General features: G+C 42.7%; 1 protein-coding gene across 2 annotated transcripts in view; it reads left to right on the forward strand.

The window, feature by feature from the left end:
* GRM4 (glutamate metabotropic receptor 4) overlaps positions 1-18,415 on the forward strand; it is a 300,197-nt gene extending 281,782 nt beyond the window's left edge. For both annotated transcript variants that reach the window (XM_079980860.1, XM_079980861.1), the window contains exons 10-11: positions 3,628-3,874; positions 17,542-18,415. In XM_079980860.1, the coding sequence (XP_079836986.1) occupies positions 3,628-3,874; positions 17,542-17,591 (297 nt within the window). In that variant the 3' untranslated portion in view covers positions 17,592-18,415. The remainder of the gene's footprint in view (positions 1-3,627; positions 3,875-17,541) is intronic.
* The last annotated feature ends 784 nt before the right edge of the window (positions 18,416-19,199 follow it).

Genomic DNA, 19,199 nt, shown 5'->3' on the forward strand with positions numbered 1-19,199 from the left:
TGTAGCAAGGATCTGCAACATTGCCATAATGTGTGTGTGTGTGTGTGTGTGTGTTCCCTCCTCTTCAGTAGTTGGAAGCTCAGCAACCTTTAGTAATCCATCTTCTTCTTTGGGTGTCAATGAGAAACCTCCTCATTTCACCTTTTTTCATTTCTGCATCAAGAGATAATTTTATATCTATCTTTAGGTAGCTAAAAGACTATTCATAAACAATGGCAGGAAGTAATTTTCTAGAGGTTAGACAGGTTCTAGGCAGTACTGGAGCTGGGAAGAGAAGGTGGGAGCAAATACCCGCCCTAAGATTTGCCTGTCCATCATCTGCCCAACCTGTCATTAGAATCTTTAAGCATAGTGAGGATGGAACAAGTAGCTTTGCCTGTCATCTTAGTCTCCCACTATAAGCACTATATCCCCCCCCCCCAAAGAAACCCCTTCTCTTTATAAAGCTACCTCTGCATGAACATGTGCACACCACCATACCTACAATGATGTATGCTAGTTGTTCCACCGTTAGACTGTGCCCATGAAGAAGCTTTGGGAATGGGAGCAGCCCCAAATGGAGGCCTTTGTTTATTTTTGAAACAGGCCTAGAGAGAACCTGCCAACATTCAGGATGTGTCTCACAAATCTACCATACTCCTTCTTGGCCCAGCTCATTGTATTCTACCTGGAGTCACCTCTCTTTTCTATCAAGATGATTGCAACCCAACCCCAAAATGTGGTGACAGGTGGCTTCTATAAGGAAGATGGTGTGTAGGGAAAAGATCTATACAAACTTTAATCCTAATCTCTACCCTGATTAGCAATTTGTAGACTGTATGACTGAGCTGAAAATGCCCCTGCAAAAATGTGTGCGTGTGTGTGTGTGGGGGGGGCGTGTTCTGTGATCTTCTTGTTCGATGTGGCAGTCGGAGGAAGAAGTTTCCTTAACACTTTTGGAATGAGGTTTCTGCTTATGTTACTGGATCTAATCATGAAGTGTAGTTGGCAGGAAGCTGTAGAGAGACTATTGAGTTGCTTCCTGCACCTTGATGTAGTGTTGACCCCAAGGCATTCTCAGGAATTCAGCTGGTGGGAAGTTGTAGACAGGGGCTTATTCCATGGCATGGAGCTTTTAATAAAAGAAAGCAAAGGAAAAATGGAAAACCCTTGGTCACCTCCTAAGGTTAAATAAGATAAGCAGCAACCCTTCCTGTAAATTTCTAAAGAAATCTATCCCCCACCCTCCATACCAGCCTTATTTTTCCCCAGGAAAAAATGAAAAGTTTGAAATGTTTTGGCATAGCTCTAGTAGGATGGATCCAAAATTTTAGTAAAGACAAATAACAAAGAATAAAATGTGGATCTTGTATGATGTTACTCAATGTGTGATAGAGATTCACCATGCAACCATGTAAAGAGGGTGGGGGAAAAACCAGTAGAGGATGACTTGTCATTTGAAGTGTTGAAGAATTGCCCATCCCTGCCACCTCTCTGTGATTGGGCAAAATGAAGAGAGCTTCTCTTCCTGGTGCTATCTGATTTACACATCCCCCATTTGCGAGATGCCTGCCAGGCCCTTTCCATAGAAAAATGGATTATTCTACAGTCAGATTAATGGGCTTTCATTTTGCAAAACATCTGTCACCGTTAGTCCTGGACAGTGAGCGTGAAATTAGTTTTGACTGCAGAAAGGCTACGTCGGTGTGTAATATGTGACTAACATTACAACAGCTCAGGAAGCGAGCTGGTGAATGAGAATTACCTGTTAAAAGGAGAAAGGGTTTTCCTGCATACTCTGGGATGGGAGGGGCAATGCATGGAATCCGGAGGAGAGGCTTAAAATGGGAGGGGGGGTACCCACCCATACAATGTTTCTGTGATTGCAATGTATCTCAGCTCCTTTTTTGCTGCCATGGAATTAATGTAAAAGGTGAGAGGATGAAGGAAGTGCAGCCAAGATGCCTTTGTGGATGCAACAAAAGGGAATGTTATGTAAAAATATCCCTTGTGCAACAGTGTGTCTTAGCTTTGCAATACAACAAAGTATCACAAACACTCTGTAGCAGAGGTGGATAAGCTGTGGCCCTCCACATGTTGCTGGATTCTAGCTCCCTAGTTAGCAAGGCCAAATAATTTGATGCGAGCTAGAGTCCAGCAACCGCTCCTTTCTATAGCTATTCAGTAGAGCTGCAACTGCCTATCTATAACATAGTCTGCTAAAGCTTCATTGATCAATTGACAGCACCCAATTTTAATGTGGGCAAAATTTGAATTTGTGGATCTGCAAGTTGTTTATTTTTGGTGGTTATTTTGATTCTGGTATGTTACTGTTACAGGGAATGAAAATGAAGCCTTGGGTGTTTACCTTCTAATTATGAATGGTAGCTTTTGCTTAAGTTGAAAATCATCTCATACTTCCTTCACTTTGTCAAAAATACGCCCGTATTTAGGTTTGGTAATGTGAAAGTTTATTTACATTTAAGCAAGTATTTTATTTTTAATTGTTAGACAATCCTACTATTCAGGAGAATTCATTGAATATATTTGCCACCTGAACTCTGGGATCGTCTTCCCTTGGTAACTTACAAATTGTCCTCTTACTGAGACTGGCAATATGTGATAGGACTCAATATTGATGAAGCATTGGTGTATTTTATCTTTTCATTTTAATGGGGCTGTTTTAGATGTTGTAAAGTTATAAAGCTTCTGAGATGGGATGGAAGGAAAGCACAACTAAACTCTGCCCTATTTAATGTGCTATGAATAGTGTTGGACAGGCATTATTTCTGCAATAGCTGGCATTCTGGCCACCGGGCACTCTCTGAAGGCCCATGACACTGCAACCTTATGAGAACCAAACAGGTATAGGTCTGACCAATGCAGGATGAAATGGAAGATTATCTGGGAATCCTATGAATACCACCTTGAATTGCATCATAGAAGGAAAGCGGGGCTGTAAATGTAATATCCTGTTCTTGAGTTATATTTTCAGATTTAAGTTATTGGATCAAGGGGGAGGTTTGCTTAAAAAAACCAACTAGGATGCATAAGAAATTCAATTCATTTCACTCTTAAATGCAAACCGAGTTATTTGGCACTTTTCTGAAACAATTGACAAACCAAAACACAGTCCTCCACAGTGTGCATGGAAATGCATATATTAGTGAAAATAGCATTAAAATGTTATATATTGGGGGGAAACTTAACAAAACCGTGTATATTAGGCACCATTCCATGTAAAGTATACATATTAAGAAACATTCACACTAAAATGCTTTGAAAATTATCTTATGGGTATGTAAATGAAGAGGATTGAATTTAAGATTAGAGGAATGAGAAACTGAAATTGACAGATTTGCTGACCCCTATAAGTAACACTAGTTTGTATGATGTATTTGTATTGGAAGGGGTAAGGTCATCCATAACTTATGTGTGACGTGAAAGCCAGCCCTGAGGACCATTTTTGCTACTGGAAATAAATATTCAGTTAATTAATTCTTCCACTCAGATTAATTAAAACATGCTGATCTCTCACCTGGTTTTGCTCCAAGCAACTCTGCCCACAGACAACAAGAAACTTTCAGGTGCTTGTGATATTTTAGGAAGTAGGTTTCAGAGCTGAGTCCTTTTTCTTGTGTCTTTCAGATGTACATTCAGACCACGACGTTGACCATCTCGGTGAGCCTAAGCGCCTCTGTCTCATTGGGTATGCTCTACATGCCCAAAGTCTACATCATCCTCTTCCACCCAGAGCAAAACGTGCCCAAACGAAAGCGTAGCCTCAAGGCAGTTGTGACAGCAGCCACAATGTCCAACAAATTTACTCAGAAAGGAGGCTTCCGCCCCAATGGAGAGGCCAAATCGGAACTGTGTGAAAATCTGGAAACACAAGGTAACCTTCTAAACTCACCTGAGTCCATGTTGCCTTGCCCACTTTAAAATATCTTCCTCGAATTGTGAACTCAAGTAAAACAAACCTATAAGGGAGAGCAGTGTGCTCATATTGCAAAGGAGGGTGACAGAGTTCAAGAAAGCTGGCTAAATGAATTCATAGCCAAGGCATGGAGTTTCTGCATTCTAGATTTGCAGCTCCATTTCTGAGCCATGTAACTGCACTACCAACATAATCATAACCTCTATAAGTTTTAAAGTAGGGGAGGCCTATCATATGAAATTTCACAAGTTCAGAATAAAGGACATCTGAAGGGTCTGTGGAAGATGCATAAAATAAAGGAGGATCATTGGGGTGCACAGAAGTTAGAGTGAAAGCTATAGAGGTTTCTGAATCTCAATGGTTTAACAGTAGCAAAACAAAACAAAACAAAACACCCTAGGTTGCTGAAGTCAAGAAACTTGGGGGTGGGGGACTCAACAGGAATAAAATTGTGTATGAAGACCAAGTATATGCACAGAGGCACCTTGTGCAATTCTGTGTCCACCTTCCTGGGCTCCTATTGTGTAGCTGGTTCTTGTTGGCAGACCTCAGGGTTTTAGTGAAAAACAAAGTTGATCCCACAAGCCTAAAATCTTCCAACCTGATGATTAACAAAGTGGTTTAAAGAAACCTTGTTTGGCATGCTTCCCTGCTTATGTCGTGTGTAGCATGGCTTACAGGAGATCACATAATCCTGCCAGTGCACCTTGAGGTCAAAAACATGTTATGCCAAGCAAACATTTTTAAAAGCATGCTTAGCACTGCCATTTTCTCTTTTTCGGGGGGGGGGGACGTAGCCATATACATCTGGATCAGGACTCTGGCATGTGGGAAAGGGGGGCTAATGCAGGCTTCCTCAAACTTGGCCCTCCAGATGTTTTTTGGCCTACAACTCCCATGATCGCTACCTAGCAGGTCCACTGGTCAGGGATGATGGGAATTGTAGTCTCAAAACATCTGGAGGGCAGAGGTTGAGGAAGCCTGGGCTAATGTTTTCTGCCCTGTGCTCTTTCCCCAGTGAACATTGATAATACCCTGATTGCTATTTTCTCTGGCTGTGCCTTTTCCTGCAAATATCATCTTTGAGAGTAATTAAGCACTCTGGTAGATTTTCAGTGAGAAAACAGCATAGGAAGCAAACACGTATGGGAAGGAAAGTGTTACAATGCTGCAGTCCTGATCAGGATCAGGCCCCTGCACAGCTGCTTTTTTTCCTATAAAAAGAAAGCGTCTAGTGCTATGCATACTTTTAAAAATGCAATGCATAGTTAGATGTTAAATGCTTAAATATGTAAATGTGTACATTAAGATGTGATAGCTCAGTGTAATGTGTAGCTTGACTCTTATAGTTTCAGTATATGTATGCAGCACGTTCTGCCAAACCTAGAACAAAGACAAGAGAAATTGGGCATATTTCCCCCCCTTAGAAATCTGTTTCCATGGCAACCCTCCCCTTTCTCCCTTGGGATGGGAACCCTTGTGAAATTCAGCAGTGCTTAGAAAAATAGCAAAACCAGCACGGCCTGATGTTCTGAAGTACCAATTACCTGGAACTCCTGTTGCTTTCAATGGAGGCTGCAGAGCTCATTGCCTTTGAAAATGTGTGTGTGTGTGTGTGTGTGTGTGTGTGTGTACACATTCTTCAACTCTACCCTCTGAAATAGGCATGGGTGCAAATCCTGGAGAAAAACACAACACTCCAAATTATGGGAAATCTAAATGTTATATTTGCACGCTTGGCTTCAGCTTACCGTAGCCGTGGAAAATTGGGCAGCAGTAATACAGTAATACGCAGGTGGCGCTGTGGGTTAAAGCCTCAGCGCCTAGGACTTGCCAATCGAAAGGTCGGCGGTTCGAATCCCTGCGGCGGGGTGCGCTCCCGCTGCTCGGTCCCAGCGCCTGCCAACCTAGCAGTTCGAAAGCACCTCCGGGTGCAAGTAGATAAATAGGGACCACTTACCAGCGGGAAGGTAAACGGCGTTTCCGTGTGCGGCTCTGGCTCGCCAGAGCAGTGATGTCACGCTGGCCACATGACCCGGAAGTGTCTCTGGACAGCGCTGGCCCCTGGCCTCTTAAGTGAGATGGGCGCACAACCCCAGAGTCTGTCAAGACTGGCCGGTACGGGCAGGGGTACCTTTACCTTTACCTTTAATACAGTAACATTGTTGTCTTCTGTGATTGGGTTGCACTTGCAGAGAGGAACTTTTTATAGGGCACAGCTACATGCTGACTTCCCCGTTCCCTCACCCACACTCCCAGAAAACCCCCATATATTTGTTTTCCCATATGCTTACATTGGGGCTCTGTTAATGAAGGGAAGGGAAACTCAAAGCAGAACTTCCGTTTTGGCAGCAGTCCAGGTTCAACTCTCTCCATAAATGGACACTTGAACCTGTAGCTGAAGTGTAAGCAAAAGAACCAAGTTTTATTGAGAGCAATTCAATACCCATGCTCCATTGCCAAGTGTCTCAATATGCTCTTCCATTTGAGCCCCTCTCTGAGTTAGCGACAGGGCACTTGCATTTAGAATTTAGCAAAGACAACTGAGCTGTTTCCCTCACAATTGGGAATATAGTTTGGCTACTTGTGAGCTCAGTTTGGACTCTGTCACACCTTGATGATGTCATTTGCAGCACAGGCGGATCTGATTCTGCCTTTAGCCTCCCTTTGAACTTCCACACTTTCTCCTTGCTTGCGCGCACACCTAGCGGTGCAATGGAGAAAGGGAGGTTTTTCTCCCCCACCTCATTCTCCCATCCCATTTCTGCCTCTGCAAGAACAGCAATCTAGGTAAGCAGAGTAAGCTGGAGTTAAGGGATTCAGTGATATTTTTTACATTATTACATCTATGTGCTACTTCAATTCATGGTGGTTTTCAATATGACTTTCTTCACACATAAGTCCTGAACACTTGTGTCTTAATATGCATGCAATGCCACCTAGAAAGGGTTAGCAGTTCTTCATTTCAAGGTGCAAGTTTGGGTCACTGGCTTCTAGATTTTGTTAAATGCAGCTTTCTGGGAGCTGGGAATTACCCTCCTGCATAACCTTCCTAAATGAGAGCCACACATATTTTCCTCATATTTTATCAGAAAAGCACTTGTAAGGAAATGATCCGTCTTCTTCCATGGCCTTCCCAGTAACAAAAGAAGCTTGCTGAAAATTTATCCATTCTCTGCAGCTTAAAATGAACATATCCTACCACATTATTAATCAGATCCTCCATATCAAAGGCAGAAGGAAACCTGTCAACATTTTCCCAGGAGAATAGACAGCGCTACAGGCACCACCCCCACCCCAGTGTATATAATAATAGTAGTAGTAGTAATACTACTACTACTACTACTACTATATTATTTATACCCTGCCCATCTGGCTGGGTTTCCCCAGCCACTCTGGGCGGCTCCCAACCGAATGTTAAAAACACAATACAGCATTAAACATTAAAAACTACCTCAAACAGGGCTGCCTTCAGATGTCTTCTAAAAGTCAGATAGTTGTTTATTTCATTGACATCTGATGGGAGGGCATTGCACAGGGTGGGTGCCACTACCAAGAAGGCCCTCTGCCTGGTTCCCTGTAATTTCACTTCTCGCAGTGAGGGAACCACCAGAAGGCCCTTGGCACTGGACCTCAATGTCCAGGCTGAACAATGGGGCTGGAGATGCTCCTTCGGGTATACAGGTAAAGGTAAAAGGTAAAGGGACCCCTGACCATTAGGTCCAGTCATGACCGACTCTGGGGTTGCGGTGCTCATCTCGCTTTATTGGCCGAGGGAGCCGGCGTACATCTTCCAGGTCATGTGGCTAGCATGACTAAGCAGCTTCTGGCGAACCAGAGCAGTGCACGGAAACGCTGTTTATCTTCCCGCCGGAGCGGTACCTATTTATCTACTTGCACTTTGTTTTGCTTTCGAACTGCTAGGTTGGCAGGAGCAGGGATCGAGTAATGGGAGCTCACCCCATCGAGGGGATTTGAACCACCGACCTTCTGATCAGCAAGTCCTAGGCTCTGTGGTTTAACCCGCAGTGCCACGTGCGTCCCTCAAGTAAACAGGACCGAGGCCATTTAGGGCCTTAAAGTTCATCACCAACACTTTGAATTGTGCTTGGAAACGTACTGGGAGCCAAAGCAGGTCTCTCAGGACCAGTGTTAAATGGTCTTGGCAGCCACTCCCAGTTACCAGTCTAGCTGCCACATTCTGGATTAATTGCAGTTTCCGAGTCAGCTTCAAAGGTAGCCCCACATAGAGCGCATTGCAGTAGTCCAAGTGGGATCTTCCATCATATTAATTCATAGTCATGGTTGTGAGTTTATGGTAAAAAAATAATAATACTCCCATCTATTGGAAAACATTCCATTTGTCTTTCTTTTCTTTTCTTTTCTTTCCCCCTGAAAAATTACTGCCAGCACAGATTGTGGACAAAATAGCTGTAGGCTGTGAGCCATATGAGGTCACAAAAGCTCTTTCAACTCATCCCACTGGTGTAGCACATGCTGACATATACAAATAAATAACTCATGTGGCCTTGTTCACTGGAGTGTCACTATGGTTTTCTTCCTGCCTCCATACCACAACCAGTAGCTGCATGAATGGCAGAGCTAACTGGAGAATTCTGCTCTTTTATACTGTCTGAATTTCTCATCTTTTCATATGAAAATAATCTACTGTGAGGCAAAAGGCCTTGGGCACCTCTTGCATGTTTTGTAGACCAGATGCACATCAACAAAGAAGGCAACCCACCCTCCTTTCATATTTGCCTTGCTCTGGGTCCTTAGCATCCTTCTTGCAAAAGCCTCTTTTCCTTTCATCCAGCTGCGATGCTTGTCAGGTGACTGTCGGCATCTGAAGGTTGCAAGAAACATAGTACTAGTGTCCCTGCTGTCTAAAGTTCCTGCTGGGGCATGTTACAGATCTACTCTGCTGCTGCAGACACTGGAGGAAACGGGGTGGTGATGGCCCAGCAGAGGTCTTCCACTTCTCCATCCGTAAAGCTGTGAGCAGTCAGCAGGCAGGAATGTTCACAGGAAACAAAAGTCTCCATGTTAAAAAAAATTCAGATCTTTTGCTTACAGAGAATCTGAGAAAATGTATTTTCTCACGGCATTGTCCACGGGCATTGCTTATGCAAGCCCCTACTGTGTGACTCTCTCTATAGTAACCAAACTCTAAAAGGGAGGAGGTTGTCTAGCAGCTTTGTACTGTTTTAATAGCTACATTTCCACTGGCTTAATCCTCAATGTTTGTCCCTCTCTTCTGTCTTCCTCCAGCTTCCCTAACAGTCTGCTGGTGGGTTTCCATTTAATCGGATTATGAGTCACCCATATCAATAAACTTGCCTTTACTATGTACTTTGAGATCTTAAGATGAAAGGTGCTAGGTGCCTGTAAATTGCTGTTGCCGTTACAAAAGCTTCCTGACTTTGGCCTGCTTTAGATGATTTTGTTTGAAGCTCCGTTAGTATATATCTGACCTGCACTGAAAACAACTGGGCATCAGTGTAGACAGATTTGAGGGGACAAGGCTGCCATCCTTCAAACTAAATAAACAAAGGAAATAAGGGAAGGTATCAAATGTGGGAAAGCAAGCGGGGAGGCCTCAGAAGGTGCACAGAAGGCAAATTTACTGCACAACACATTTTGAGTATTAACGTTTTTCCTTAGGGGCGATTCTGGCTGAGGCTCTTAAGCCTCTTAAAGCTGTTCCCTCTTCAAACTGTAACAATCTGAAGAGGTGAAATTTTATCAGCTAGTGATGCTTTTAGATAGTATGTGAACAGACATCCATCAAATTAGGCATCAAAGTTATAGGAACATTATCGTTACTATGCATGTGGAGTGTGATTCTGTTTTTTCTTTTTCTTTTTTGGTCTTTTTTTTTTAAAAAAAATATTTATTAACATTTTAAAGACTACAAAAGAAAAAAAGAGAGTTAAACAAAAGAATACAATACAATACAAAAATAAAAACACCACACAACGCCAACCCCAAAACATTAAATTAACAAAACCAAACAAACACAATTTAAAACACATCTAATTAAGTTCAATATATTAACTTTCATTTACTTGTTTCAACGACCTCCTCACACCTCCCTTTTTGTATTCCACTTTAATTGTTTCAGCAATTCCTTTCCATCTTCCTCTGTTTTCTGTCCTGTAATTTATCTTAACATATTCTAACCTTATTTTTCCCTTTAATATATAATTGTCTTAACATATTTTAAACTCATTTTCCCTTTAATACTCTAATAATCTATTTGTACTTAATTCCTTGTAACATTTCTACTAAAGCCATATAGCTCCTTTCCAACATTTTTCTAACACTCATTAATTTTACAATATTTTTATAAATAGTCTTTAAACTTTTTCCAATCTTCTTCCACCGACTCTTCTCCCTGGTCCCGGATTCTGCCAGTCATATCCACCAATTCCCTATAGTCCATCAACCCGGTGATCTTCTGTCCGATGCTCTTAACTCTTTTCCAAGTCCCTTCTGCGAGTCTTCTTCATATTTATACATGAACTTTACTTTGTCTTCCACTGATCTTATTTTCCTTTTCCTTCCTTTGAGGCTAAAGAGCAGATCTCGGGGAAACTCCCACCTAAAAATGATTTTATTCCTTCTCGACAGGGCAACCAAATCTCCGTAGTTAAATCTAAGATCCAAAAGGTATTTCAGGACGTCTTCCAAAATTTCCACTCTTGACTGTTGTTTTTCTAAGTTCCTCTGGTAGTTCCAACAGTCTCTTATTTTGTTCTTCTCTTTCCCCCCTCCTCTTCCAAGTCCGAAGGCCCTCACAGTTTTAATCTCTTCTTGACCCAAGTCCCCTCCCAAAAGTCATCAAATTCCTGTGTGAGGAAATCTATCAAACTTTCCTTCTTCAGTTCAGGTAGGGCTCTGATCCTCGAAATCTGATTTTCTTTAAATTCAATCATAGCAGACATCAACTTATGGTCATCAAATTGCATCTGTAAGGCTGGGACTCTCTCTCTCTCCAATTGTGTTACTTTAGGTTCAACGGCAATAACTTTCTCCCTAGCCTTCTCCGCAGTTTGCCATGTCAAAATAGATTCCTGTGTCAGTTTCTCAATAGTTTCTATATTGGTGTTCACTTTTTGTCCCAAATTGTCAATTTTGGTAGTTACCATATCCACCTTTTTATGAAGTTGTTCCAGTGAGTCACTTATCTTACATAATACAACCACTAAGGCCTCTTCTGTCAACATTCTTAACCGATTCAAGGTCCCCAGAATCTCACAGGTTTTTATCCTGCAGCTGGAAATTCCCCCAGCTCAACTCTTGTGACAGTTTCAAAGGCTTCCTCTAGAGGGACACAGTTTCTATTTGTATTAGTCCTTTTAAACTCAATTCAAACAATAAAGTTAGTTTCAATTTTCTGTTACTTTTACTCCTTTTTAAACGCAGACAGAGACAATGGAAACAATGTATCCCTCTTATTTAAACTAACTGTCAGTGAACGTTCTAATCACGGTCAGTCCTGTTGGCAGCCCGTTTCCAGGATCGGAGCGATGGTATATTAACTCTGTTCACTCTCTCCTGCAGGTATACTCAGTCCAAAACTTCCCCCCCTCTTCTCCTGCCACCAAGGGGGGTTTAGTATTTTTTACTGATGAAAATTTAGTCCTTTACAATAGGCTTTCCGAGACTTCAGCGTGCATCCTCATTGCTTCAATCTATTTACAAAAGGGGAAGGTGGACTTCCTGTTTTAGACCTCCCCGTTTCGGCACCAAATTAAGACGTTTAAAAATCCAGTTCTCCGCTCTACTCACGAGTAGTTGCTTTAAGATCAAATTGTCCACAGGAAAAAGTCAGCGCTCTCCAGCAACAGCTATGCAGCTTCGCTCTGTGGAAGAAGCAGTCAATTCGAAGCACCGTGCCACTCACCCCACGTTGCTCCGGATCCCCGAAACCGGGTTTCCCCGCGAGTAGGGGAGGCGCAAAAGGTGCCAGCCGAATCCCACATTCACAGGCTTCACCCGCCTGTGATTTCTAGTGGGTCTACGCCTTCGCCGTGGCAGCCAGACCCAGATTTTCACGAGGCAAATTCCTCCCGATCAGAGGAATTCAGCCATTACCGGAGGCGCTAACCCGGACGTCGTGGAGTGTGATTCTGGTATCCTGCAAATGCATCGTTGCACAACTATTGCAAGCTATTAGATGAATCATAACAAAAGCCAATTTAAAAGAAAACTCAGGTTATGCAGTCCTGTAGTAAGGCATGGCTTACCTTTGAGCTAAGGGTGGTCAATGTGTGTTGAGTTTTATGCCATGGAGCAATCTTTGTGGAAAGGTTAAAACGTGGGGCTTTATAGTTCATAAAAAAATAAAAGATTCAGATGTTTGAAAACAACTTTGACAACTTGTTGAAAAGTCGCATATAAGTTTATAAATGTATGCATGGTGTGATGAAATTGGACATAGAGTATTCTCTCTCTCTCTCATTTGGAATCATCCAAAGAAATTGGTTGACGATAGACTCAGGACATGCAAAAGAAAGCACCTCTTCATGATATCACACACTTAACTCTTTGTCCCTTTGCCACCAGAGGTGCTGTCAAATTTAAGGGAGCTCTGGGCAAGGTGCCTTGCAGGAGCCGCCTGCCACCTCGGCAACACCCACCCCATGCTGTGTCCATCTGGTTGGCTGATGTCACTGCCACTCTTTTCCCTCTGGGGAAATGCTTTCAATAAAAAATGCAAATGACTTCAGCCATAGCTCCTTACAGTGTTTTGCTTCTACTGCTGCTAACACCACCCTCTGGCACTGTTTGGATGCCCCGGGCTGTGGGACTCTGGACTTAGGCCTAATGGAACCACTGAGTGCCACCATGGGAATCTTTAATTTAGGTCAACCAAAGGGGAGATCCAGGATCACATCTCCCAACATTTGTTTTTTAAATTTAAAGGAGTCAGGGGGACAGAAATTAGATTGGGTCACTGTCTTGGGGGAAGGGATTTAACTCTTTCTCTCTCTTCCATTACCTTAATTTAAATCTCTCTTACCTCACCAAAGCTACTATTAGCAACTGTTGGTGGGGGAGAGAACATAAATATCCATATTGTGCCAGTCTTTTTTTACTATCTGGGTAGTGGTTTTAAATTGGAGAAGCAGTGGAAGGAAAAGGTCTAAGCCAATACCAGTACAACAGTCCTGATTCATTTCATAAATGCACATAACATTGTTGTTTTTAAGCCAAAAACAACCATGGCAGGAGATCTGATCAAGGATCTCCCACATTGTCTTTAGGTGGCTTTAAAAAGAAACCAGGAAAATTTCTGGCAGATGCCTATTATTGGCTATTAGCAGTGCTAGCTAATGGTAGATATGTGTCAATTTCAGTTTATCTCCGTTTCTCATATTTCCAACCTTCATTTCTTCACATTTTTGTAAGATTTTTACTAACATATTCCTTTCTATGCACACTTCATCCAGTATATGTATTATTGTACACCTGAGTTGGTTGGCAAACTGTATTACAAAATTCAGGAAAGCATGAAGTGCAAAGGATGGCTGTGTTTCGATTCACATTTTGCCTTTAAATGCAAACTGGACTGAGATATTCACTTGTCTGTAGCTAAGTGTTGTTTCGTGTTCAGGCAGTACGCCTCTGTACACCAGATGCTGGAGGGGGGCAAATAGCAGGGGATGCTGTTGCTATGCCCTGCTTGTCAGCTTCCCAGAAGCTTCTGGTTAGTCATTGTGGGAAACAAAACACTGGGCTTGATGGATCCTCGATCTGATCCAGCAGGGCTCTTTTTACATTCTTAAAACAGAAAGCAATAATCAGGAAGAGAACACATTTGAACTTACGCAGAAGGCCTTCTTGTCAAGTCAAGTAAACACAGCCAGTCTATACAGATGTGGGATTAAAGAGAAGGGCTCCCACGCAGAAATGAACTGCTAGGAGCATCATGCGTAATTAGCATATGCAGACCATGGGGAAAGGGCTCTGCATCCAGAATGGAGCAGATGGCAGAGACTCATGTCATCCTCTCCCCTCCTCTTACCATTTCATGCAGGGAAGAGTAGGAATGAGCTGGTCAGTGGTGTACCGTGGTTTGCGGGCACCCAGGGTAGGGCAGGTGTTGCCTCCCCCCTGGTGGACTGGGAAGCTGGGGTGGAGGTGAATGCCAGGGATCCCTCCCCCCCGGGCACTTTCCTGCCTTTCTTTCTCCTCAGTGGGAACCCCTAGTAATTTAGAATCCTTCTCTTCCACAATTCTTCTAAAACATGCAAGGAACTCACTTGAATAGGAGAGTTTCCCTGCTTTAGAAGTTCAGCCCTCAACATCTTGCAAAGTGATGTGGGGGCTGCAGGAGTGGCAACATAAGCACAGTAGCCTTCTCTCATTCATGTTCCCCAGTGACAGGCATTATTTAGAACAGCGGAACCTATTATGTTGACCAGAAAAGCCAAGTTGTTCCCTGGTAGGCCACTTACTTTTGAAAGGCCCAGGTGGGGGTGGAGGCAAGGTAAAATGCAGACATGCTAACCAATGACTCTGTGGGATGGCTTTTGATGGGTAGGAGAGGATATATTAATTACAATTTATCACTCCAGTCTCCCATGCATGTGGATTAAACAGAATTTTAAAATCCCATCCTTGGAAGCAAAATAGAAGCTTCGGCAGCAAAGTCTCCCTTTCTGAGCAAGTCCAGCTAACAAAGTAAACTGGCTTTCCATTCCTATGCAGCTTAACCAGGCTTGTAAAGTAGGTTTTGAAATTAGATTGACTTGCATTGGTTCACAGCAAAGGCATCAGTAAAAAGTATGCAAGTAAAATACTGATATTTACTATATAACCAGTTTCAGGCAAGCAGAAACACATCTGCCCCTGTTGTTGGTTGAAGAAAAGAGCAGAGAGAGAGAGAGAGAGAGAGAGAGAGAGAGAGAGAGGAAGAAGAAGGATTTATATTTCTCATTTCTTCCTACCACTGAAAACAGGAAATGACATCATACAGAGCTCTCTCTCTACCATAGGAGCCAACTCCTGGGGCAGCGGTCCCTTCAGCCCCCTCAATAAAATATTTGAAGGGGCTGGGGGCCCCCAAAATTGATGGGCATTGCCATTCATATCATGTGTGTGTGCTGCATCATGTGACTGGTTATATGGAGTGAGTCTTACCTGGGGCCCCAATATTTTATTCAAGCTGGCACCCAGGCTCTCCACCAATTACATTCCAGTGGTCTGAATTTCTAGAAATTTTCAGATCTGTGGTAGTTGGCCCCTAAACTTACTATATCAAAAGTATACATTTGTTGAATTTGACTGCCATCTACCACGGACTAAGCATCCACAGTTGCCTCTGGGGCTTGGCTGAACATTGGTCAAGCCATGAGTTTTTGTCATCTTCCATTGTCACCACACTCCTCAGTGCTGGGAAGGGTTGGATCTGTTTCTCTGCACTTGGCAGTGTTGCTCACTAGTGCGCAACACAGAGAACGAAGCCATTTCCCAGTCTGCGGTACCTTGTGCTTGCATGTGCTTCACGTTTGGAATGCGACAACTCAGCCCAAATGGAAGCTGGCATGACGGGCTATACAAATGCCAAGGCAGCTTGTGGGAGAATATCAGAGACTGATCACATTGTTAACACCAAGGACAGGAGATGCTATGGAGTTGTCAGCATGGGAAGGAAGGGACATTTTTCACTCTGTCAATGGCAGGTCACGTATCTTTAAATAAACAAGAGAATAAATAATTTACAGAGCTTGATTGCAGGCAGATTGGCTATGAAAACACTGTGGCTAACAAATAGCGCTGTCAGCTCTGATTTCTTATGGCCCATCTAATCGTTATCTGAGGATAACAGTGCCTGAAATCTTCAATAAGGTTCATTTGTCAGGGAGGCATCATCACAGGTGGAGAAAAAGCAGCACCATTCAGCTTGTGCTGCCTGCATTAGCCTTGTCAGACAGGGGGCTGGGGAGATCCCAGGAATACTGCATAGATGGTGCACTGTTAGAAATTAAATACTGGTACCCCTCTACCAGTTAGCAATATGGGAAGTGACAGGAGTCCACCGCTGCAGAGCTAGTAAGAGAAAGGGAAATTGGCTTGTGTATAGTGATGTGGCTGCAGAATTTAAAAAACCCCAGGAAATTCTAGTCTGCTTTTTAAAACTCGGTTTGAGTTTGCATCTATATTTGACTTGCCTAGATCATGTGACAACATAAGACCTTCCCCACTGGATCAGACCAAAGGTCCAACTAATTCAGTAGTCTGCTTCTCAGAGCCACAAACTATATGTCTGCATAAGAAACATCTCTCAGATCCCCACCTCCTTTAGTTGTTCTTTTTCTAACACACACACACACACACACACACACACACACACACACACACTCCAGCCTTTTCTCATAGGGAAGATGCTTCAACATCCTCATCAATTTGGTCAACCTTTTCTGTACCTTCCCAGCTCAGATTTGAGACTGGATGAGTGGAACTGCACACTGTATCCCAAATGTGGATGCACCAAAGTTTTTAACATCAGCATTACAATACTGGCCTTTAGTTTTCACATTAGCACCGGAAATCACCACCACCACCATCATCATCATCATTTGCAAAGCACACCAGGCAGGTAAGGAGACCGCAGCAATATCTAGTGTTTGGGTGATTCAGTTCCTTGTAAACTTTGAGAAGACTCCTTGCTAGTGTGGCTACATGTGAAATCTATCACAAGACTGAAGCTGCTCCACCCATCCATTTTAAGCCTTCTGGTACTCAAAATGTGACTAATTTCCACCCTTCTTTATCTGGAGTAATATGAGGAGGATCAGGGGACCGGCTCTCCTGTTCTAATGTCCATAAGGGAGGTTAATCTGTTATCTTGCAAAAGTCAGCTTCCTGTCTGGAAGTGGGTATTTAATTAAGAGCAACTCATCACAGGCTCCAGTGCCTGAAGTAAAACCAGGGAAATGATTTCTTTTTCTTTTCTCCCTTCTTTTATCTTTTGCAGTTTAATGCGTATTACACCCCAGGGGAGAAGTAAATTGCTCAGTGCAAGCCCTATTCTCCAAACACTGCTGCTCACACGAATCTTATATTGCCTTTGCTCAGCTCTATCAATCCCTCTGATTCTCACCCAATAGGTGGGGTTGAGCTGTGAAAAATTCTCTCCAGGACTAAGCCAGGCTCCACAACATTAGGATTTGGGGATTTATTTATTTAGTGGATTGGACTTTTCTTATCTCCACCAATACAGAGGAAGGCGGTTCAACCCAAGATGAGCTGGTCTCTTTAAGAGATTTGTGGGTTCTTTGCCAAAAATGGTCTAAAAGCCAGGCTGGGACCATTAAGTCGGACCTCTGTGAAGACAGGGGAGGAATAGTGACCTGAAGGTTAAAGAATGTCCATATTTGACTGAGTCTAAGCAGCTGCTCTTGCTTTGTGCTGTGTTTAGGGTTCAACCATTAAAAGGCAGAGACAGCCCAAGTTCACCTCTTTGGTACCTCCAGTTTTGACAATGAGAGGCACGGAACATAGTACCTTTCAGGTCTAGTGTGAAGGTTAAGCGCAAGGTTCCATATTTGGGGGGGGGGAGGAGGAGAAAATTCATGAATGATGCTTCATGTGTGGCTTTTCTCACCTTCTAGCTCTGGCTACCAAACAGACTTACGTCAGCTATAGCAACCACGCAATTTAAAACCAGCCAGTGGCAACTGGCCACGGGAAAAGGGCTGCTGAAGAGGAGGAACAAGAAAGTGGAGTTGAGCCCCTCAGCACAGATGATGTCATGGTGGTGGAGAGGGTGCAAGAAAAATGTGATTCCAAGAACTCATCAAGGGTGCCTGTTTCTGATAACTGGGCTGCTGGAGGCAGCTATTTTGGAAGATGGCCACCAACAGTAGAGGGAAGAATCAATCAACACACCCCACGTGAAATACTTGCCTTCCATTGGAGGGAGAGGCCAATGGGGTTGAACAACACACCAGGTGGAAAGAAGGTGACAGACCTTTAGCAACTTTTTGGGTTTGTTTTTTTTAATTCCTGTATCTTGGCAAAAGAAAAAAAAAATCCCTTTTATTCTTCCCCCCTTCAAAATAGTGAGATGGTTTGTGGTTGTGAAGAGTCTTTCGTTCTCTCTCATTTTTTTTCTTTTCTTTTTTCCTTTTCCATTCCTGTCTTCTGACCTCTTCACTCTTTTCCCACCTTGCTTTCCCTTCCGTCTTCCCTCTCTCCTCCTTATCAAATTCTGTGTTGCAAAAATAATAAAAATTCCTTGAAAAAAAAAAAGCAACAACCATCAACAACAACAACAAAAGTGAAAACAAAACCTAGACTGTGTTCAAAGTGCTGATTTCTATAGGTGGTAAATTAATGTATGTGATGATCATATGGATTGAAATATGTCTGCTTTAATGTACTGACCGATCAAAAAAAGATAAAAAACACAAAAAAATTCAAAAGTTCAGTGCCTGGATGTTTATGAATTATTCGATGACGATGTGTAGAGCATGATCATTTTTATACCAGAATATTTCTAATAAAAACCATGGTTTTGCACTCAGGAGTTGCATTTCCTTGCTTAATGTTGGTCTGTGTGTGGCTCTGTAGGTCTAAGGAAGTGTTGCTTTACAAAAGTAAATTACAGGGTCATTTATAACATAATACAATATCTATAATCACCTTTGACACAATCATCTCAAGGAGATGTACACTATAATCCTGAATATAGCACCCTCCTTTCCTCTAAATGGAACAGGTGAGTGTTATGACACTGTCAGAGTTGGATGCAGCAACTATCTGTTTTGGATGTTCCAAGTGGAGATTTTTTCACAAGACCGACAGGAGCATATGGACTAGAACCAAGGTATGAGTTTAGTTCCATTTAGTTCAGTGGAATGTGGATTGGGGGGGGGGGATGCTTTCGTTGGGATATCTTGATTCTGTAAAGTGACCAGTTAACTATCCTCAACTTCAAAAATTTAATGAGTCTAGATGCAATGGTTGACACTGATAGTCTGTGTATCTGCAGTACAGTATTTTCAAACCTGGTACCCAATTTTCACATAAACATGCATTCTCACATAGTAGAAATGTTGCCTTTTCAATTCAGTTTTGGTCAGTCAGGCTTCAATCCAGTAGGGGGTCCCAACCCACCTGTGAGTTAGACAAATGTTCTTTGGGAAAGACTATCCCGAACTTCATTAAGTAGAAAATGCACACAGATTGCCCACTACAGTGTTAAGTTAAATTCACCCTCGGTGTAATTCTCAGCAGTGGTCAATGTAAAGTTCAGCTAGAAAAATCA

Source organism: Podarcis cretensis (assembly GCF_951804945.1).
Source record: "Podarcis cretensis genome assembly, chromosome: 6".
Taxonomy (NCBI): Eukaryota; Metazoa; Chordata; class Lepidosauria; order Squamata; family Lacertidae; genus Podarcis; species Podarcis cretensis.